The 23,211-nt window shown below is 41.1% G+C and overlaps 1 protein-coding gene across 2 annotated transcripts in view; it reads right to left on the bottom strand.

Moving 5' to 3' along the window:
• The window catches only part of phf14 (PHD finger protein 14), a 105,433-nt gene that overhangs the window by 37,870 nt on the left and 44,352 nt on the right, over positions 1-23,211 (bottom strand). The window contains exons 12-17 of one of the 2 annotated variants that reach the window (XM_036566246.1): positions 16,244-16,350; positions 15,971-16,102; positions 15,118-15,280; positions 9,558-9,614; positions 9,254-9,375; positions 6,624-8,579 (exon numbers count right to left, since the gene is read on the bottom strand). In XM_036566246.1, coding sequence (XP_036422139.1) covers positions 8,573-8,579; positions 9,254-9,375; positions 9,558-9,614; positions 15,118-15,280; positions 15,971-16,102; positions 16,244-16,350 — 588 coding nt within the window. In that variant the 3' untranslated portion in view covers positions 6,624-8,572. Of the gene's footprint in view, positions 1-6,623; positions 8,580-9,253; positions 9,376-9,557; positions 9,615-15,117; positions 15,281-15,970; positions 16,103-16,243; positions 16,351-23,211 lie in introns of those variants that run through there. The other variant, XM_036566244.1, reaches the window with a different exon arrangement.

Here is a 23,211-nt window from a genome sequence, read left to right as displayed (position 1 = left end):
TTATAATAATGCATAACTCATTATGCTAAATATGACAGATGCCTTTTACTTTCAATGTAGTATTTTACAGCTCTCTTAAGTGGTGTTGTGTTGTAGTCGGCAACATGCCTATATAAGAAACTCTGGGTTTATGCCTTTTTTCTCTATGGGAAAAATGAATGGTGCTTTTGAAAACTGCTGCTATTATAACCTCTGGCAAACAAAAATGTTCCAAAGTCAACACACACTGTCCTATGTATATTTGTTCTCTGTATATCACATAATTACAAAGACGAGAACTTAATATGAAATATGAACGTTGCTACATGCAAGCTAGCACTGCTGTGCATTGACATCATAAGACTGGTAATCTCACCAAAATACTGCAAGCAAATCAGCAAGCTTTGCCAAATGTGGTGGTAAAGTAGCTTTGGCAGTTGTAGCCTAAAGTGTGACACCCTTAATCAAATTACGTTTTGTTGACAGAGAACTTACTTCTGCACATTTTCATTGTTGTTTATTTGCTGATTTGCTGAAAATTAAGCCTAAAATGTGGCATGTACAAAGGATATTGCACATTTAATGTTTTATTTTTCCCTGTAGGCTAAATTCAACAAATAAACAGATCTTATCCTCTAGACTTTGCAGAAAATGACCACTTTTATATTTACTCAAGATGATTTGTTAACTTATTCTCACTTAGAATATCAATAAAATATGTAATCAATATCTAAACTGATCAAAACTTGCGCATATGACTGTAAAAGTGTACACTTAATAGTAGATATACTTTTACATAGATACGTCATTTTGAGTGGAAATTGAACGAGTTAGCGTGTTCATAGCATGGATGCAACAATATTCACATTTCAGCCACTTAACAACCTTGCAATGCAGTTCTTGTTTTAAGTGCATGACGATAAGCAACAATGTTTAAGGCCTTTTTTCCTTAACCAAGGGCGCCACTGCACAACGGACTGATCTATAGATCATTACATAGGCAGCCCAAGAGTAACCTGCATAATGTGTAACATGCCACTTGAGGACATTTAGTACTAAGACAACACAGCAAGCGTGGGGGGGGGGTAGTGGTGGGGGACTATATCCCAGATAAGGCAGAGCTGAAAAACACCCCTTTAACACCAAAATAAAGACAGGATTATCCCGGCAATGTTTGAACACAGTAATTAAATGTTCCTTGTTTGGGGATTAATCTGCATGCCGATTCTGATTGGCCCTTTGTGGATTAATTTACAGTGGAGTGAGAGCAATTTCCAGACTGACCTTAAATAACGTTCAGATGGAGGGCAGAAGTCCCTTGAACTGCATTGGCAACTGGCAAAGCTTAATTTAAGCAGCCATTTAGTCAATACTGCCAAGACTTTTGGGAGCAGCTACACTTCTACAGCTTTAAAACAGAGATTAATTTCTCTGGAAGCAAGTTTACCTCAGTGCTTTTACAATTAGTGCCATAATGTGATATAGCCATCAAAAACTTCGATCTTGGGCCACTGCGTCATCGCAGACAGGTTCCTCTGGTCCTATGCCATTGACGAGGGGAAGGTGGGTCCAACTCTTTAGTGCTTTGGCCCACTGCCTTTTCCAAAATGGCTGAAACAAATACAGCAAATTTATCACATGGGTCCAGCGCAATTACCTGGGGGGGAGGCCACGTGAGACAGATCAATAGAACACAAAGCGCTTGGCCATTGACCGCCAGCCATGACAAAGTGCATCTGTGGCTTTCTGTGAATCCCCTCTATACAAGGAGTGGATTATTGGCCTTTGTGCGCCTCCCTTTTTTTGATTTACTGTTGAGATGGGAACAGTATTATTACTGAGCTACTGTTTGACAAGTAGGACTAGCAGAGACCAGGAGAGCAGCTGGAGACAGTCCTGTAGAGCCAACTCCACAGTAAGTCGCTTTCATTAGTTCGTCACCAAACTGCTCGCTTTAACACTTACTTAAAGCTGGCAGAGGTGGGAAGCGGCACGAGAGTAAGTTTCAGAAGTATGAAGTGCAAAAAAACTGTCTGAGGTGCAGTGTATTTCTCCATATGTTCAGCAGGGGGCCACAGTGAGTCAAGCTCAGTCACTGCTGGACTCACTGCATTTATACATCACTCTAGTGGAACAGATGTTTCAGAGGCAGTTGCTGTTCGGCATATCAGTGACATCAAAACCTCGTAATGTTTCTTTTATTTATTTTTTTACATCTTTAGTGTATGCCACCATGCTTTTTTCACCCTCCTGCATAAGAATTAAGCCTTGTCATGGACACTGTAGTGAATATGCTCATCAGATCCTCCTTTACAGACCGTCTGGGCTGGTGTCGGCTGACCCTTGCTGACTTTAACTATACTCATTCACAGACATTCAACACTTGTCTTAGACTACACTGAGCTCCTTACCTGTTCGTACCATCATGTCCTCATTGCAACTATGTATTTATTCTCTTATTGTTTTCAGACATCTGACAGACTTTGGTTAATCTTTTTTTTCCGTTATTGGCAACTGTATATTCATTAGTCATTTTCTTATTCACTATTCCCAACACTTTTGAGCCCTGCCACTCATTCCGATTAGGTTTTTAACATGGCCTCGTCAACTCTGCCTTGGGGAAAACCCTAACAACATCTTAAAGGCCTTTCCATTACTTAATTAGCTGAAGTGAAGTATGTTGTCAAGTGAAGTGAACACAAGTGACAACTTCGGCAGCAGACCTTGCCCAGAAGTCATTGCTGTGTTTTCTTCTTCAGACTCAAAAACAATGCCAGACAAAGCTCAGCAATAAAATACTTTAAAATGCTTAGTATTTCAAAGTCATAACAACTGTTAAGTTCAGAATGGATTTTAGGTAGCAAATCCTATTACACGGCAGCTGACACAACTTCATTACTTTACTCGGCTCGTTTGCCAGAAAGCAAGCTAAAGGACCCAGTGGCAACTCTACCTAATAAGCGGCATAAGCAGCTGTTTACGAATTAAGCTTAAAGTTAGCTGGCTAAGCAAAAACTCTGCATCATGAGACAGAACCCTGGATCGAGAATGCTGAGGTTATTAGAGCACCAATTGAGCATCAAAATTATCGGCAATATACAAATTAGTCAGTTATGAATTTACATAGCTTCCATAACTTAGAGAGCTTCTGATAAGTACATCAGCTACCAAGATTTTTAACCCTAAAAAGCATCCTGCTCAGGGCCTCTGAAAGGCTAGAGCCCACCCTGAACACACTACAGTGTTAAAACAAAGCTAACAGCCAGACAAAGCAATTATTCATAAAATTTATGTTTAGACACCTCAAAAAAAAAAACATTCGCATGACTAGTCAATTAGCTCAGATTAGCTCACTAAACTAGCCAAAGACGATTCTGTTACGAATGAGAAATCTTATCCTCATTGACCCCTCCCTCCCCCTGTGCTGTGAGTGGCTAGTCGTGTAACATAGGTGTGAAGCCTTTCCAAGCTGGAAGTAGGCAAGGGGTTTAAAAAACAAAACAAAAGCAGCGGTCTGGGCATTTCTGTAGAGCTGCTTTGTGACAACATCAGTTGTAATCAGTTGTGCTAGAAACATAAACTTTCAAGACAGACTGACCAACAGAAATACTGAAAAATCACTTGTAATAAAAAGTTAACATCTTGTTATATTAACTAGCATTAAAAGTTAACTTAACTCCTGTAACCAGTAGGTTACTATTTCTGGGATACAAGGTTTTGTTAAGACTGCAGGGACGTACTGGTGGATGCTAAACTAATGAAGAGAGAGAGAAGCTCAAACTAGCTGTGAAGAGAAAAGGCCGATTTCAGCAGTGGGCCCACGCTGCTGTGGACACTGCGTACCAGATGCAGTCTACGAAAGACCCCTCTCTCAGCCTTCTGCTAATTAGGAAATCCTGGACTTCCTTACATGTACACTGGGAGTGTTGGTGGGGAGGAGGGCCTGAATCCAGAAGACAAGCAAAGCAGATAAACACACACACACACAAACACACTGCAGTCAGCTCAGTGGGATAAAAGACAGAGGGGGGAGTTGCGGTGTAATAGATTTTAGCTGCTTGGCCACCCTTCCCACACTGCACAGCTCGAGTGCTTGCGTTTTCTCTTTTAATGGTGGTGAGGAGCAAGAAAAAAAAGAAGAAGAAGTGAAGTCAGCAAAAACAAAATGCCGCCATTAAATCATCTCCCTGGATCCTGTGTCAGGGCTGTAATAGGAAAGGCGCCCATCATTGAAAAGGTTACGGCTCTTCCAGAATACCCCCCCACCTTCACCCCACCACCACTAATGCACACACCCTCTCCTCACTGGAACGCAGCAGTACTGGCGGTCCCAGTGGACGTTCGTACCAGACTCCCAGCCTGTGTATGAGAGATTGGGGTATTTATGCACTGGCAACGGCGTGTTGATTCTATCTGCCTGGTCTATGGCGCGCTCAGTCTTGGTGGGCCTTGGTGGTGCATCTCTTGCCTCTTTAGAGCTGGAGCTGGTCGTTGCCGCTGTTGTTGTTGTATAAGCACAAATGCTATTCGCCCGCTGCCAGGCACACTAGGCTTTTTGTTATGCAGTTAACCAGATTTCCCCATGAAAGCCTCTCCTCGCTCGCTCACTCTCCCTCTCTCTCGATCTGTAAGCTTGGCACTGAGAAGCAGGAAAGGATGAAGGGAGAGGGAGGAAACATGGAAGAATGAGGAGACATGATTGTGTGTCTGTGCGGAGAAAAAAAAAAGAAAGAGGTAATGAGAGACAAGACAGACAGAAAGAGAAAGAAAAAGCAGGAAAAAAGGAATGAAAGAAATGGAAAAAAGACAAAAAAGAAAGACAGAGCGAAAGAAAAACAAAACAAAAAATGGACAGGCAGTATGAGAAAGACAAAAAAGAGTGGGGAGAAAAAGAGCAAAAGACAGAAAAGAGTGAGAAAGAAATAAGAGCAAGAGATAGAAAGAAATAGAGAGAAAGAAGAGAGGAAGAAAGACAAAGAAAAAAAATGGAAAGAAAAAGGAGAAAGGACAGAGAAAGAGAAAGAAAAAGATCAGGAGAGAAAGAGAAAGAGTGGAAGAGAGGAAAAAAGATGAATAAACTATATACAAATTTACAGAGAAAGAAAGACAGAAAAGACAGAACAAAGGGCAAGAAAGAAAAAAGTGAAAGACAAACAAAAAAGGTGAACAGAAAGAGGAAAGAGAACAGAATAAAAAAGCAAGACAGAAAAAAGAACAAGGGAAGAGAGAGAGAGAGAGAGAGAGAGAGAGAGAGAGAGAGAGAGAGAGAGAGAGAGAGAGAGAGAGAGAGAGAAATGAGGCAGGGAGAAAGCGCTGCACTGAGCCGTGCTGGAGCCTATCCCAGCTGAAATAAACTGATCATGTGCATGTGAATCCACCTCTCTCATTTAGTCTTTCTGTTTCTTTCATTCACTTGTTTGTCCCTTTCCGAGTCCAAACTAGCAGAGCGGGCCCTGCTGGACGCGCACACTGGCCCTGAAATAAATCAGCCTCGACAAGGGGGCGTTGGACACACACACAGTCTACTACAAGCCAACACTCAGTGCTATTAATTAGCCCAAGTGAGACTCATTCATCACAGCGGCAATAAGGTGAAAAAGTCAAGAGTTTATTAACGCTTGCACAATGCTGAGGCCACAGCTCTAAGACCACACACACAGGCGCACACGTGCGTTCACACTAGGGATGCAAATTTTGGCAAAGGCTTTTAATTGATAACTGTCCATCATTAGTCGGCAATTAAATGTTAACAGACAAGCCAAAAATAAAGGACTATTAAAATGTCAATCATAAAATGGATACCTCTGGTTCCAAAAGTGTAAAATAAGCACACATTAACTGAATTCTATACTTCACTGATATATTAAGAAGTGTTCCTTGTATGGAATGTGGAATATAGTACTGATAGGGAGAGTCAGGCATGAGTGTCTACATAAACATATATATTAAACATAACCAGCACTAGATTTTGCTCCTGTGTAAATGGCTGGCAACTGTAATACTGCTGCTGTCGGAAGAAAACCTCATATCTCCATTTTTGTTGTTTTTCAGTTTTTGACATAATTTGAAAACATATGTCAACCTTTACATTGTGTGTAAATTTCATGATGAAAGGACCAAAAGAACTGACCCAAAATGACTTTGAAGTAATTCTGGTTCCATTGACTTACATTAAAAGTAAAGTAGGTTTTTTCCTTCTCCTGTAAAGTTATTATTTGGAGGTTTTCTTCTGACAACAGCGATATGTTCGTGATTGTATAATCAAGTACCAAACAAATGAGGCAATGAATGAAATATAAAATGATGGGTGACACAGTTGTCTATTCTCTAAAGTTCTGTTTACCACTCGTTACTAACCCATGTTAAAAGTTGATCATGAAAGCCATGACCAGGGCCAGCTCTGGCTCAGCGTTTCTCAGTAGCTCTCGAAAGCACACACTGTCCACCAAGTCTTTCTCTGTAATTTTGCACACTCTTGTGATGTCATCACCCTGCCGTTAATCACACTTTCTCTCCAAGAACATGGACGAAATGAAGGAATCTTATCGCTTGTTTACTTTTTTTAAGCAGGCCTCTGTTGGAACCAACTGTCTATTGCACCATCAAGTATACAATTCAAAAGCTGTGAATAATAAACCCACCTATTCAAACAGGAACAGTTGTTTATTGGAAATAAAACAAAATTTTAATTTGAATTTTATACTTTTTTTTTTTTAACCAATAGCAATGCACAAGCAATTGTTTATTTGTCGGTCAACAGTTAATTATTTACATCCCTAGTGCACGTGCCAACAGCAATTTTACTCACTCACAAATGCAACACCAACTATTTCAGCCCATGTAACATTTATACATGTAAAACTGGAAATGGCATAGAAAACAACCATTTACATACACAAATAAATACATAAATAAATTACAGATTTTAAAATGCTGAGTGCAAACAAACTTCTTTTTTTTCGGATTACAGATCAACCGTAAACAATAATGGCATTATGGTGCATGATAGGCACGTAAAATACAGTGACACAGCTGCAAAACTATTTCAACAAACAACACAAAACTAATGGAGTATGTGCACCCTCACTGCATATGCGATAAGCAGATGCTGCGTGTGCACATTTGAGTGCCCCCCAAGATGCTACGCTAAAAACCATGCATGTCTGCTGTTAGCCGATAGATACAGTGGTGGCGGGAGCATTCGGCTGAGTCTGAAGATACTGGGGGTGAAAGTTTAAAGGGCATTAAGGTCATCGAGACATGAAAATCCCTTAGCTAAGGAATGCTGTATGTGTGTAAAGCTGTTTGAGAGGGGCTGTGGGGGAGGTTGCCTCCCCTGGCATGCAGATAGGAACCTCTGGGACCCTCCAGAGAGGGACATTTCAGGGCACCATATGACACCTGTCAGCCATCCTGACAGAACATGAAGCAGCTAAGCTGTCAAAAGCGCAAAACACTAGGGGATGGGTGGGCTGTTTTGAGGGCATGTCAGAATTTTGCTTCTGTAAGATACAAAAAAGGAATGACTTCAATGGCACAAGAAAACTGCTTTCAACACCCTTCTAACTATTCTCTTGTTATGAGACTATTAGTAGGACAACACTGTAAATATTACCTCTTATCATATTGTATTACATTTCACCAGCACAAGCAAACACGCTACATGGAGGATTTACGGATTCTTGTTTTTTGATCTTTACCTACTTTCTACTACGACTAATTTCACACTGCACAAGCAAAGGACAGGAGGGTCCAGTTCAAGAGCATTCATAATGCGTTTACACAGGGGACACACTCAGCATTCAGGCCAAAAATCACTTCATTGGTCAATAAAGCTGATTGGGTCTTGTGATTAGCAGTTAGAGGGAATTGCAGGGAGGTGAGTGGCACTGCAGGACCAAGCAGGGCCCATCAGAAAAAGACAGGGAGAGGGTCAGGGGGCCGGAGTGACTGCCTGGGATCGAGAGCACCATTCCAAAGTGACCTGGCGGGCATGCAGGCCAGCCAAGCAGGACAAAGCAGGACAGTGAGCTGCAGAGCAGAGAGTGGCGTTTTGGGGCAAAAAAGGTGGAAAGTCTCCAGTTTATGAAAGTCAGTCAGTTTAGGAGTCCGTAGCAACAAGCAGCTACACGTCCAGCATCAGAGTTACCGTCCCATACGCATGTGCCAATTTAAAGGTGACTCTCTCCATCCATAACGGCTACCTAAGTGTCCTCAAGATCCGCCCACAGTCCTTTTATAGAGTCCAGTGCAGCATAATCTTCCCCTCAATTCAAACGCAAGCATTTAGATCCACAAGAGTGCTACTTTGGGAAAGTGTTTACTTTTTGTCGTTAAGTTAGTCCGTATCTGATAGTCTTTTCTTTGAGTGGACCATCGCAAAACCATGCTAAAAAGTCCATGGCGCGGTCCGCTTTGAGCAGAAGACGGTCGAAGGTGACGGTCAGAGGTGGCTGATTCTGCGACTCCTGCCCGACCCCAACGCCGCTCTTCAAACGACTTAATCTGCCTCTCTCTGTCTCTCTCCCTCTCTCTGTCCCTCTCTCATCTGTGCCGTTTTTAGGGGAGGGGTGGGGAGGTGGGTGCCCGGCTCTCACAACCTGTTTAATGCAAAGATAGAGCAGTCAGTCAGGGCAGCACACCTCACACCACAGCTGAGGCTCAAACATAGCTCAGCTCCTCCAGCCTACTGAGCACAAATCTACTGAGCAAACATCAAATCACGGCATGCCCTACACAGTCACCTTCTTCGCAAACGTACAATGCAAATCTAAGTCAATGCTTAGAAGTAAATGACTCAAAAGTCCCAGGTGAAGCATGTTTGGGTTCGACTGTTGCCTGGAGACCAGTTGGCTCCTCACATCAATCATAATTGGTGAAGTTTCCAACCCATAGATGAGGTTGCTTTGACCTGGAAATTCTAATGTAATGAGAGAAAGAGTGAATAATTCACTGGAACTGGGTTTTCCAGTAAATCTTTGGAGGAGTCAGTGCCTCACATAAAGAACTACAAGACAACAGGAGATCATATAGCTCATTACAGGTAAACAAAACGAAATGAGCAAATACGTGTGGCAGCTCAATAGAGAAGGCCTATGGATCCTGCCCTCTGCCTCCCTCTGCAGATGCAGGGCAGCATCCACATAATGAAGACTGAACTTTAATCATGGGTAGAATATGACCCTAGTGTCTTTCTCTCTCAACACACAACCAAACCAAACAAACCCACACACTCAATCACACTCACACAAACTCAACACGCATGCTCACCCACCTAACTAGGTTCTCGTTGTCGCCGGGGCCTTTGCAGGTGGTGCATTCCGTCCTGGTGTCATCAGCTTTGGGCTTTTTCTGCAGCGCAGACTGCCTCTGTCTCCGCTCCCGCGGTGCTGGTTCCTATGGAAACACAAGCCATTAGAGCTCACTGTGTGTGTGTGTGTGTGCATCTGTGTCTGTGTGAGGTTGGAAAAGCTGAAGCTGCTGTGCAAACATTCCCTCACCTTCCTCTTTGCAATATTAGAGACGGATGAGAGAGACAGATAGCTTTAGTAGATTGCAGAGAAAGTACGTGAGCTCACCTCTATCTTCTCTTCCTCACAGATAGACACTCTCTTCCTCTTTTGGCCTCGGGTTCTCTGTAAAGAGAGAAGAACGTTTTCAGATAGAGCCAGAAAATTAGTGGTGGCAAGTTCACCACAATAGCTTAATCCTTCCTTTTTTTTTTTTAAAGCAGAAGTTAATTCACTCGTAACGTCTGCTAGCTATTGTAGTGAGAGACAATGCTCTTCAGACTCACAAAGATTTTGCTCAGCTTATTTCAGGTTTTTCACAAATGCTGCAGACTTCAATGGAGAAACATGCAATTGATGCGTTTCTGCTTGGAGTAAAAGACTAATCAAAACTGTTGTATTAAGAGGATATTTACGCCTTTTTTTGGTGATCGGATTATGTTCGGATTTCACATGACCACATGCAAAAAGACAAAACAAAACCACAGTTGGAGGTGGCCAGAGACGGACCTTGCAGTGTAAATGAAATGAGTTTTCTATATCCGCATATGATTACACAAGTCTTCTTCTTTGTGTCCAAAAGTCTGCTGGGCAGTAGAGCCGCTGACAGCTGCAGAACTCACTACAGCTGCAAGATAAAGACTTCTCCTCCTGATGCAGCTGATTCGTGGCATGCTTTTAACAGTTTATTCCAATATTTGACAGCTTATAACACAGTAAACAAGCTCTAAGGATGGGCAAAAAAGGTTGTGTTTAAAATACTCATACAGCAATATATCATCAATAAGCTTGTGGCAATGCATATTTCGATACAGTGAAAGCTGTACCGATATTTGTGCATTTGTATTTTTTAAACGTTGACGGAAAAAATGTAGGTGTAAACATTAAAAGAAAATGTCATATTCTGATCCCACATTACATGGATAGACCCCAACAGATTATCTATTGATTTTGAAATTATTATTAGCAAACGTTTGTTGAAACTCAACAGTGTTATGATAAGGGTGAGCATTGATACCAGAGTTAGGCCTAGGACCAGGTTGAGAGTTAGACTGAGGTTTTGGATTTAAGTTAAGGTTAGGGATACGACTAAAGAAAATTACACCTAACTGCACCTATAATTCATCTACAGTGAGCTAAGTGTTACCCATAACTTCCCCCAACATTATTCATTTATTCATAATTACAATAGTTGTTAGAAGAAATATTCAACTAAACGTTGACAAAAAAGTACATCTGTGTCAACATATGTACTGTGATGCTTTGTGATATATATCAAAGTTGCTGCCAATACCCAGCCTAGGCAACATTTAGCTTGTATAGCAGAAATATACATAGCACATACAGCATAAAAATAGCATCATGACACTTGAATACAAGTTGGAACAGATAAAATGCAAAACTCCAAAACAAACAAACAAAAAAAGCAGTGTCAGAGCACTATGATTTTTTTTTTACCTTAATGTTTGCAAAACATATTTCAGAAGTAAAAGGAGGAAAAATCCAACAAATGGTAAAAATAGATGAATAAAATCACGACTAATAGGCATAATCAGTTGACATCCAATCAACTACTTGCTACTGAGCAGCTTACGCAGTTATTAAACGTGGACCGGTGTTTGCAGGCTCTCTATAATTGGTCTAAATTAGAGATGGCACTGATCTAGGTTTGGGTCATTGGTCTGTTAGAAGCTCGTTTTAATTGAAGAGTTTCAATTATTAAGAGCCTATTTTGAAGTGTTTTTTAAAGAAAAAAATATCAGACTGGTACCAGTATCAGCCGATACTCAAGCTTTCAATATCAGTATCGGTATCAGAAAAAAAAGTGGTATCTTGCCATTTCTAGTCCTTTTTATGACAGTGACAAACTGACAATACCAACGATGTACTCAGAAAGCACAGTGTGACATTTATCACGTTAACAATAGCACTGCTGTTCTGCAAGTATTCTGGCAACATAAAAATAAACAAATAAAAAAATACGGATATAGCCAATGTTAAGCAGATGGAGATTATAGCCAACTGTAAGTGGTGCAGATGTCAAACAGTGGTGTTGCCCTCTAATCCACATCTCTTGTTGAGTCCAGCTCATCCTGTGTCAAATTAAAAGGGAATCAATCCCTTTGTCCGAAGGCCAGCAAACAGGCCAGCGCTGCCATCAGGCCGGACAACAGGCTGCTCAGGAAGTGGGTCATCCAGCCTTCCTAAATTGGACTTTTCTTTGTGACCAAACGGATATCCAGATTCAAGCTCTTGGCTTCCCCTGACTCTTGCCTCTGTCAGGCCTACTGCACTTTTGCAGGTGCTTTCATCTGTCACCAGTGGATCAATGTGTGCTGTTCATCTATATAGCAGCTAATAAAAATATAACCAAAAAAAAAAAAAAAAATCAAGCGATTCCAAAATCAAATCAAACATCTCCATCTTAATGGGAAGGGGCGCGTGACAGTGCCGAGCTGGGCCTTTTTAAAAGGCGAAGAAAAATCGACAACATATTTAAACAGATTGTGAAAACAATTCCATCTGTCGCCTTTGGCTTGCCACCACATGGCAGATGGAACACTTATCATTATAAATGCTAACTGCTTCCACGCTGCCAGTTGGCTCTTAAACCCCTCTGCCACTTCTCCCTCGATGGCAGCACCAAACAAAGGCACTCGTTTATTTCATTATTCTTCCATTACGGCAGACTCGATTAAGGTAATCTATTAAAGGCCAGGCAAAGATCAGCAGAGAGCTGCAGCAGAGAGCTTCACTTCCACCCTTAAAAGCAGCAGATGAGATGCAACCAGGTAGAGCGCTGGCTGACGTAAACGAAATCGCAGCTTCGCTCGACGGAGGAAATTAAGTGGAAGGCAGTCGAGACGACTTGGCTAAAATCAATCTTTTAATTAAGTACATCACTGCATCTTTAACAAGGCTTGAATCAATTCTCACAGGACTAGAAAAATTAGCCAAGCATACAGAAGCACAGCAGCGTGTGGTACTATGCTGCGGTAACTCTCCAAAGACTAATGGCACATATTCCTCAAAGATGATGTGTAATAATAATTAAGTCCTGTTCACAGGACTTAATGATGCAAATTCTGTAATCATTTAAATGTAAAAATTTTAAAAAACAAAAACTCCAAATTCTGTGATATCCTTTTTTTTTTGGTCTGTCCAACAGCATTGATGGCATTTTTATGTAAATTATGACAGTAACACCAGTGCCCCGGCCCCTTAAATAACATTAGGAGAAAGACAACTTTCTCAACCGAAGAAATGCCATAATAAAATACCACTGTGACATTTACGAATTCACTTGATCAGGCCTTTAAGAAGGTGCGTTTTGAGTGACTGGGGCGCAGGGCGGAACATCAGTGTAAAATATCTTCCACAAGCCGGACGCACTCAGTGGCACCTACTCCAGCACGTCTGGCCAGTGGGGGGTCGATTAGCTGCCTCTGATAAATGGTACAGTGGCTGTATAAGGGCTCGCCACTGCAGCGTCCTGTTAGAGGCATTAAAAATGCAAAGCAGGGCTCCTTTCAGCAGCTGCCACAGTGCGGTGTGCATCAGAAGATAAATGCGGCATTAAAGCACCTAACACGCATTGAGAGAGGGAGAGAGGGGGGGAGAGGGGGGGGGGAGGGAGGGAGAGAGAGAGAGGGGGGGGAGGGAGGGGAGAGAGAGAGAGAGAGAGAGAGAGAGAGAGAGATGGGAGACAGAGTGAGTGAGAAAGAAAAAAGGAAGAGAGAGGGGCAGGGAAGAGAAAGAAAAAAAGAGAGAGGGCAAGAGAGGAAAGACAGAGAGAGAGCAAGACAGGAGGGGACAGTGGGGGAGAAGACAGAGAGAGAGAAAATTATGGAATGGTAGAAAAAGAAAAACTGAAGATGAGAGAAACGAAAAACTGAAGATGAGAGAAACTGGGGAGAGAGAAAAGACAGAGAGAGAGAGAGAGAGGAAAGAAAAAGAAAAAAAGAAAGAAAAAGATAAAAGAAAGAAAGAATGAGGGAGAGAGGAAAGAAAAAGAAAAAAAGAAAGAAAAGATAAAAGAAAGAAAGAATGAGGGAGACAGAAAGAAAGTAAAAGAAAGGGAAAGAAAAAAAAGATAGAAAGATTGCAAAAGGAGGAGGCGGAAAATAATGAACGAGAAGTAGAGACGGAGACAAAAGCCTGAGACAGAAAGAAAGAAAAAAAAGAGAACAGAAGGAAAAAGGCAGCTAGAGAAGGAAATAAAAAGTGGAAAGAAAGGAGAGAAAAAGAATTGAAAAACAGAAGGTGAGAGAAACTAGAGAGTAAGAGGAAACACAAATAAGAGGAGGAAAGAGAGGAGAGGGAGAGAGAGAGGGAGAAAAGGGGGAGAGGGAGAGAGAGAGAGGGAGAGAGAGAGAGAGAGAGAGAGCATGCAAGAGAGAGAGAGCAAGAGACAGAAAGAGAGGGAGAAAAGAGGGAGGGACGGGGGAGGGGGGAGATGTTTAATCAAACTGCTTTTTACTGAGGCCCTCATCACACTTCATCTCTGAGCCTCAGAAAATCATGTTAAGTCTGTCAAGCACACGGATACACAGAGAAACAACAGCTGAAAAAAGATGCAAACAAAATACAACTTTCAGGCCTCATTCTCTGTCTTTTCCACCTAAACTGAGGAACAAACTTTGCAGTCAACAGGGAAGGCATGAACGGAGACGCCAATCCCTGTTTTCACATCCTATTACAAAAAAAGGGTGCTGGTGTTATTGACAGAGCTTAAAAACAAAAAGGATGAAAAAGACAAAACGCAGGAGGCCCGGAGAGCTCATCTTTTCTCCGATAGGGATCTTTTGTCTTCCTTGAGGGAGCAGGGCTGCCGGAGTGCTATCTCAGGATCAGAGTGTGGTGGACAGTGATAAGTGAAAGCCATGGAGAGCTTGACAGACGAGCCCTATCTCCAGCCTGCGAACAGCTCAGAGAGCGCACATACACACACACACACACACACGCATGCATGCATATATATATATATATAAATATATATATATATATATATATATATATATTCACACCACAGTGTGGGGGCTTGTACAGCTAAAGGTAATGCACACATAAGCCTGATCAGTCAATAGGAGATTAAATAGCAGGTTTAAATACAAGGCAAACACAGCAGGAGTTTTGGACGGGGAGGTGCTCGTCTCCACCAACACCACTTTCGCCGTCAAATTCATTACTGCTGTATGGGTGCCACACTTTCAGGGTGCTTTCAATCAAGCTTTTTAAACAATGAAAGGCTTAGCCTTTCATCTTCTTTATGGCTTCACTATATGAAAGCTTTCAAAGAGGAATTCAAGGAAATGCACTTGCCGGCAGTGGTGACCTTGAGGAGGTTTGAGAGAACTGACCAGAGTGCAGGTCAATCACCTCTCGGCGAGGGGCGAGTAAGCAATTAGAAATCAATTAACAACATGTTTCACCTCAGGCAATGAATAGAGTAACAGAAGTGTGGGAGAAGTAGAGAGAGAAGCCAGTGATGCAATTGTTAATATATTTATTCTTTTATACATACTGTTCAAATGTCCAGTCTGCTTGTGGAAACCACTTTAAAGTCCTTAAAAGCAGCACATCTCCACACCTCCAATAGCTAATGTCTATGTCTAAACCTTGTACGTACCGTGCCTCTCACTTGAAGCTTTTTAGGCTCTGGCGACATGTCTTGAGGGATGAATTTGATTGGCCCCTTGATCTGCCTCCTGGACCTCTTGGTGCCATCTGGAAGCGTCTCCATGGCGATGTCTGCCTCGTCACTGCTGGCCTGGTCGCACTCAGAGCATTGCCTGAAAAGGGCAGGAGACAGAGGACCAGGACTCATTCGCTTCTACTCTGTTTTTATTGATTTTCAAAGCTAGAAAAATCATCAAGATGACAAAAAGGCTTTTAAGGTCCATGTCAGGTCTTTCCATCAAAGACATGTGAGTGCGACAAATTTGGACACAAGTGCTTCCAGTTAGGTACAAACAAACAAACTATGCTCTTTCCTCTTTCTCTCTCGCTCTCTGTAATTATTATATATATATATATATATATATATATATATATATATATATATGGGCATGTGGGTGCTAGTAATTAGACATGACTTAGCCCCCTCATAATTTTATCTTTCGAATGCATTCTAATTTACATTTGGCAGTGCAGAACGGCATCCCGCTTTCTTATTCAAGGATTAAATGAATTACGTGAATCAGCAGCAAAATCACTGGCCTCATTCAGACAAATAAACAAACCACACAAGCTTGCAAATAAACATACACAGGATTTCACAGACTCAGCTTCCTCTCACCTTACAAACAAAGGCTGAATCTAAAGAGGGGGGAAAAAACTCATTCCTAAAATCAAGATATGACTAGCCATCAGTCTAACCACATAGCAATTCAATTAACTGGCTTATCTAATAAGGAACAGCTAAGAATGGAGCGCAGCACTCAGTAAGAGAAACATGGGCACACATGGAGTCCTCTGCTCACCAGTAACTGTTCTTGGTCTTCTTGGGCATGCGGGTGAGGGGGGGATCCAGGCAGCCCAGGTGGTAGTGCAGTTTGCATGTGTCGCACAGTAAAAGCAGGTGCTGGTCCTGGTTCTTCTTACAGATCCCACAGCTGCACAAAACGCATCATAAGTTTATATTTAGAACAGCTAAGTAGAATTCCAACTCCTAAGATGTGTACATGATGAACCATGATGGCAAAATGAACCCAAATGTTATAACAGACTACCTGCAATGGCAGACTGAGGCTCACCTGTACAGCACTGCTGGGAGGCTGCAGGACTTCCCAGGACTCCCACCTTCTTTCTTGCTCGGCTTTCTCTCTTTAGGGGCTTTTAAAATGGCTGGCCCGTTCAGTTTCTGCGAAAAGAGAGTGAACTCATGTCACAAAAGCAGGTAGGTATACTTAAAACCCCTGCACTCATAAATATGTTCTTAAATGGTTAACTCTTTTTGGATGACTTATGATGTTATATAGACATAATTGTATCAAATGTGTTACTACAGCTTGAATGCTAATGCAAGGAGGTGCCAGGCTCCAATTGGAGACATGAGAGGTGTAATGAAGTCAGCGCCCAAGTGCCAACAAGAGCCTTGAGAAGTGGCACAAGCCTGTGTGGCCGATGCAAAACCTGCGTCAGCATGCTACAGTTTCACCACAGCACAGGTTCATACCACCTGAAAACAAGGACTCAAATCTGAGTAAACCTGTGTATTTGTGTGTGGAGCTGTTACTTAAGCTACTTTTATTTTATATCCATGTTATATATACACACGTATATACATACACCCATATATACATTCATACATACACCCATATATATATATATATATATATATATATATATATATATATAAAATTCTGTATAGTTAAGTGGTTGAGATGTAAACAGAGTCATTGAAAGTGGGTTGATGTGAGATGGTATATTGTAGAGAAACTTACAGACTGGGATTTATTTACAGTGGTGATGATAGGAACCAGGGGTCACAATGTCTATAACACAAATACAGCCATTTTATTCGCTGTCCAAAACCAGTGAACATGTTTTCTTAGTTTCAATATGTAATGTTGATGATGGTACGTCTTGAAAAATCCATTTTCTTTGGGATCTATTTACCCTCGCAGCCCCCTGCAGGGACCCCTCCACCATGAATACATCTTAAAAATACATTTTAGGCCAAGTTCTTCTCTTAAAACTTTTTAAAACAATATTTTAGACATCAGGCAGCAAATTCGTAAACACTTTCTACATAAAACCTTTCTGTGAGGGAGACTTTAGAGGCATTAAACGCTGTGCATGTTTGGTTCCCGTCACCACCAATGTGAGCAATTCAGTCTCAGTAAGTTTCTCTAGAGCAGAGCATTTCACATCAAACCACTCTGAATGACTTTGTTTACATCTTAAAGACTGAATTATGCAGAAATTCTAAAAACAGGTGGAATTCCCCTATAGTTGAACTATAAGGTAACACTGCAGTTGACATCAAACATTAGGACGTGTCATGACAATTAGGAGTAATGGTAAGATGAAACTGTTATATTACTGTACATAATCTGTTATGATGACTCATGACATCTTATGACATCTGCCATGACTCATCTATGGTTATGTCCAAATTATGTAGCAGAGTTCTACCCAAGTTTTACCCATAAAACAGAAAGAAGTATGTACAAGCAATCAGAAAAACCCTGCTTAAAGATCTTCTCGTTTCCGCCTTGATAGGCTCCGTAAGACTGATATTTCTTAACTTTGGGTGGAGCGCTACTCCAGAGAGAGGCGGTGAAGGACGAGAGGGTTCTGTGAGAAAAGGGAGTTGATGGTGGTGGAATGGCAGAGAAGGAAAGGACCTCCTTGATTTTCTTTCTGCATCTCTGCTGCATCGCTGCTGTCCGGGTTAATTAGAAAAATTATCTCATAGGGCCCGGCGCTACAGCAACACAGACTGCCTTCTCTCTAGAGTCGCTCTAATCTGAGCGTGCTCAGTTCAGCGTGGCAACAGCGCCGGCGGCTCTCCATGGCTCGTGCATGACCACAGGGCTAAGAACAGGCCAGAGAGAGCAGGCTAAAGAGACGCCCAACACTCCACGCTCAGCCCTCAGGGCCACCACAGAGATACAGCTCATCTCCATTCATTGGCAATTTAAGCAAGATTAGAAAAAGGAAATAGGGAGAGAAAAAAAAAAAAAGTTTTGGGTGTTTTGGACACACATAAGCACCAGGCGGAGGGCCATCTGGCGGCTGTGCTGAGGGAGCTAGATGGGTTTTGCTACCTTATGCGCATTTTGGGGCTTGCTACGGCCTCCAGGGAAGGTTCACATGACTGTCACATGACTGACTGATATTCCACCACTTGGGAATCCATAGCGTCGTTGAAAAATTAACACAGAAGTTTCAAAACAGGACATTTTGTTGCATTTTTTGCTAACACTTGCTACATAACACTGAAATAACCATTTCATGGTCAATGTCATTTGATGTTATAAACAGGTAATGACCCATTTTGTTTCATAACATAGCAGTGAGCGTGTTTACATGCGCTCAATAATCCAATGAAATGGTTATATAAACAGCATACTCCGATTTCTTAGATTGGAGTAAGGTCTAGAAATCTGATTAAAAAATCCAATAAAGAGAGCTGGATTTGTAGCTCAGTAATCAGATTTCTCAGTGCATGTGAACTCTTACTCTGATTTCCTTCGGATTTCTGTTTGCGCATGTGTCAAAACAGACTGCAGTACGAGAAATAAGCAAGCAGCATTGCTGCGAGACGCAGCAAAACACTTTTGGAGTGACGCTGAAACCAACTACATACTTGATGAAAAAGGATTTAAATTTTCTTCATCTTCTAGATGATTTATGTTCATATGTTCAGGTAGAGTGGCTCAATGCTTTAAGCCACGGCATGTAGTTTGAGATTTACATTACTTAAGTCACAGTTTATTGGCTGGTTGCAAAGCAGAAATCCGATTACTGTCTGACTTATGTAAACCCAGAGTTTCCCATTAGCTGATGAGTGCATGTAAATGCGTTGATCAGATTACTGACAAAATCTGATTTTCTGCAGTTATGAGATTAAGTGCATGTAAACGCACTCAGTGTCATGCTACCTTTATCAGTAATTGTCAAAAACGTCATAATGTTTAATGTCATGGATAGCTTATGTCATATGACAAAAAACATTATTATGTCATGACAATTAACAATAATGGTAACATGACACTGTTGTGTGATTGGACATAATCTGTCATGATGACTTATGACAGCATATGATATCTGCCACAACATGTTTATGGCATGGCTGTGTCAATGTTATATAGCATAATTCAAGTTAGCCATTTTTCTTTCATCACACCATGAAGAGCAAATGACAGAAATGAAAAACTCAAACTCCAACATTCAGATCATAAAGCCATTTCCTCCAACAGGATACATTTCAGCAACAGACTTAAGTGGCTTGCAGGGAGGCATGCTAAAAGTTGCTGAAAAATGCACGACTTCCACAAATTAGGAATTCCTCGCACTTCTGAGGATACTTTCATTTCACTTTCGCTCAACCAAACTTCTTTTTAAGGTGTTCTGCTGAAAACTCTCGCTCACTCTGGCTGCTATGAGTGATGTGGCCCTCTCTTGGGGACATCAATAATTTGAGGGTAATGTACAGTCGCTGGTGACTGATCGGGAATGAAAATGTAGCAGATAGATGACACAAAGGCACAAGCCACTTTGACTGATGTTGCTACTTAAACAGCGCACGTTTTCTAATTATGTGATTTATGGCCATCATTGCGGATTCACTGGCGCTCTTCCTCCAGACCTCCGCCTGCTGCCTTCCATGCCCTTACTCCATTATTACACCATTTATCTGACCTGCTGAGAAATGTTCCGATTATTTTAATTAACCAGTCTTTCATTCACTTCTCCATTTCTTTAGTGTAAATGAACTCCAACTATGCAAGTGGTCAGACTTGAAACTCTGCTATGCCAAACTAACACTAAATAAAGTCTGCAATCTAGTAATTTTAGTATTTTTTGTACTAACTGGACACTTGCATACTGGTATACACAGTACCTTGCAATAGTCAGACACCACCCTTCATTAATTTCCAGTCAAAGCGGTTACTCATTTTTCAGGTGATATTTCTGAGGAGATTAGATATAAGATAATACACTTAGATAGGGAAAAGGAAAGTCAAAGGAGAATATGAGAAAAAACAAGAGTTTTTAAAACTGGAGTTCAAAAAAAATATTAAAAGATTTAGAGAAAATAGGACTCCAAGACCTGGTAGAACACCAAAACTGTCCCTATCAGATAAACAGCACTTTAAGCTTCGATCTAAGAGAGAGGAGAAAAATCAAACTCCACTCTTGATTTGGATTTTAAAAGTTGACAGGTGTTTCTGTCCATCCTTTCACTGTGAGAAGAACTCTACGCTGTGTGTCTGAAAGAATGTGTAGCTGTCAAGGGGCCCTTATTGAGAAAAAGGAAGTAGATAAAAAAAAGAACATTTGCCAATCAAAGAAGCTGCTAATGTTCTCAGAACAACGAAATGTCCACCTCTGAGTCCAGACCTCAACATTACTGAATGTGTCTGGGATTGTGAGAAGCCGAACTTCTAAGACTGAACTTTGGAGGTGTGAAAAATATCCCCGCAGATTTCTATGAAAAACTGAAATTAATTCTCCTGAAAAGAATGGAAGCTGTAACGACGACAAAGACTGGTCACTCTGAATAGTGAAAAATGTGATGTTGCCTTTAGCTGTTGAGGCTTCTGTGTAATGTTTAGTGTGTTTCCTGATTTTATTCCTGATGCAGAAAAATGAATAACTTGTAGGTAATGGCTGATCTCACTGGAAATTAAATAAATGAAGGACAGTCTCTGACTTTTGCAAGACACTACAGATTGATTAGTGGAACAATCGGTTTTATTTTTGGTTTTGATATGTTATACGACAAATTCCATACTCATAGCAGCTTTAAAGATGTCCAGTCTTTGTCCTAACATCCCCTTTGAGGCATCATTTCAGCTCCCGCGCTGCTGTGTGCATCATAGTGATTAACAAGGTGACAAAACACAGACAACTGGTGATACTTCCTCAGTGACACCCCATCTCCCTGATGCGTCTGTGTGTGTGTGTGCGGGTGTGTATGTGTGGCAAGACCTCACAGCTTGTCTGAAAGTATATTCTCATTCAGTCTGTACATGTTACTCATTCGCACCTCTACACAGGTGGACACAGGCAAAAAAGTATGGGAAAGCACCTCTGAATGAGCTTCTTATCTGTGAGTTCCATTACCATACCATTTATTCAGAATACTCAGAGCAAAGGTGGATTTACAATATAAGATAATACTAGATAAAACTGCCGAGTTATTGCCTTTGCAAGCAAAGACTGCTGATGACAGTTCTGGCAAAATTTTGGTCCAAAATGTCACAATCTGACCACTGATTTATCAGCATGTGCTCAGAAACCTTATTGTACACAATGTTGCCACTGAGTTGCAGGTTATAGCAAGCTTAACTTCATGAATATGCATTTCTGTGGTGGCACTGCTGAGGTGCTAAAACAGCAGATAAATCTAGACAAATTAACATTCAAGAGTGAACTGAGTGGAAATTTAGTTGCTTTTAATGGCAAGGAGAAGGAGGCTTACTTTGACAACAGAGAGAAGACATATTTGTAATTAGAAGCAAGATTCTCTTTTCTTGACCTAAAAAAAGTGAACAACTCTACACTCTTCTTTGGACTTTCACAATTTGCATCCATTTACCATTTTGCGTATATTGTTTCTTTTACTCTGAGTTGAGCATTAGCCGTTGTCATACAAAAGAAATATGCAAAGCATCTCGAATATATTTGACAATATTTGTAAATGGCCAAAAATGTTTAACTCACTTATGGAAAAGTTATTAAAAAAAGCAAGAGGTTAAATGAACTTTTTTATAATGTATAACTTAAGGCTATATTTATTTGAAATTATATTTTAAATCTTAAATATGTTAAAAGTCTAGTTTGTGTAGGATGCCAGACAAACCTACCATTTTCAGGACTAATCTTGGAAAGTTTCATTTTATTAAATGTGATTTCCCAAAATTTTCGTCTTTGAGCAGATGGGACTTCTAAGAAGAATTTCGGCCTTTCCTCTGTTTTTGCTTTGGTGCTTTGTTTGGTGATTATGTGTTTCCCTCTGTTTTACAAACTGGCTGATATCTATTCTTCATACATTAATACCTTCCTGACATTTCACCGGGGTATGCAGTATGAGACAGTATTTTTTTTTTTTGGCCCCCCAATTTTCTCCCCAATTTAGACAAATCACAATCACACGATCCACCAGTGCTAGGATTCTGGTATTCAAATCAGCCAATTTTATGACGCCTAGAAATGCCACAGCGAACTATCATGATGGAACAAAAACTGGTCTACCGATTTCAGGCCTACTTGACGAGATTGAGGAAAACAAACATTCCATGTTATCCTCTTTTCACCAGCCATGAACATCTCCAGACTCTTCTTCTTCGCCATATGTTTTTTTCATGCAAAATATTGCCACTATGCCCAGAAAATATGCTAAAGCTAAACATATAATCTTACTTTTAGCACACAACATAGCTAATGCTTCAGTTTGCCACAGAATTTGTCCAGCTGTTCAGTTCAAGATCTCGTGCTGTGCAATGTAAGACTGCTGTTACTGCACAAAACACATTTACACATGACATGCATCAGCTAACTTTAATTGTGCAATATTAATGTATTTATAAATAAGAAAAAAACTACATATGTTGGAATATGTTTGTAACAATTTTATGAAGACACTATTACTTTCATGTTCTTGTTAGTGGTTATCAGTGGCACTGAGTCTTTCACACCCTTTTAAATGCCATTGTAAGTTGCGCTGTTATTTAAAACATAAAGAAAGATTGCACAGACCTATGCATTTCTCACTCATTAAGTGACCGTCACCCATGGCGACGCACCTTGGCCACGCGGTTGCCATAGTGAGCGGCGGGAGGTCGGGGGCTTTTAGCTGCCAAGTCAGGGCTGAGTGCATGGCCAATGACAGGTCAATCAGTTAGCACAAATGAAAGAATTTCACAAACAGCGGAGCCATTACGGCAAGGAGAATTACCCGACGCTAGCAACCCCGTGGGGTGCTGCCCACAATCTAGATTTCCCTCAATCACAACTCATTCCCATGGTGCACGCAGGGCAATCCAGG

This window comes from Colossoma macropomum, unplaced genomic scaffold (assembly GCF_904425465.1).
Source record: "Colossoma macropomum unplaced genomic scaffold, Colossoma_macropomum, whole genome shotgun sequence".
In the NCBI taxonomy this organism is placed as follows: Eukaryota; Metazoa; Chordata; class Actinopteri; order Characiformes; family Serrasalmidae; genus Colossoma; species Colossoma macropomum.
Note: the sequence above shows the minus strand (reverse complement) of the source record. Positions and strands in the feature narration are given on the sequence as shown.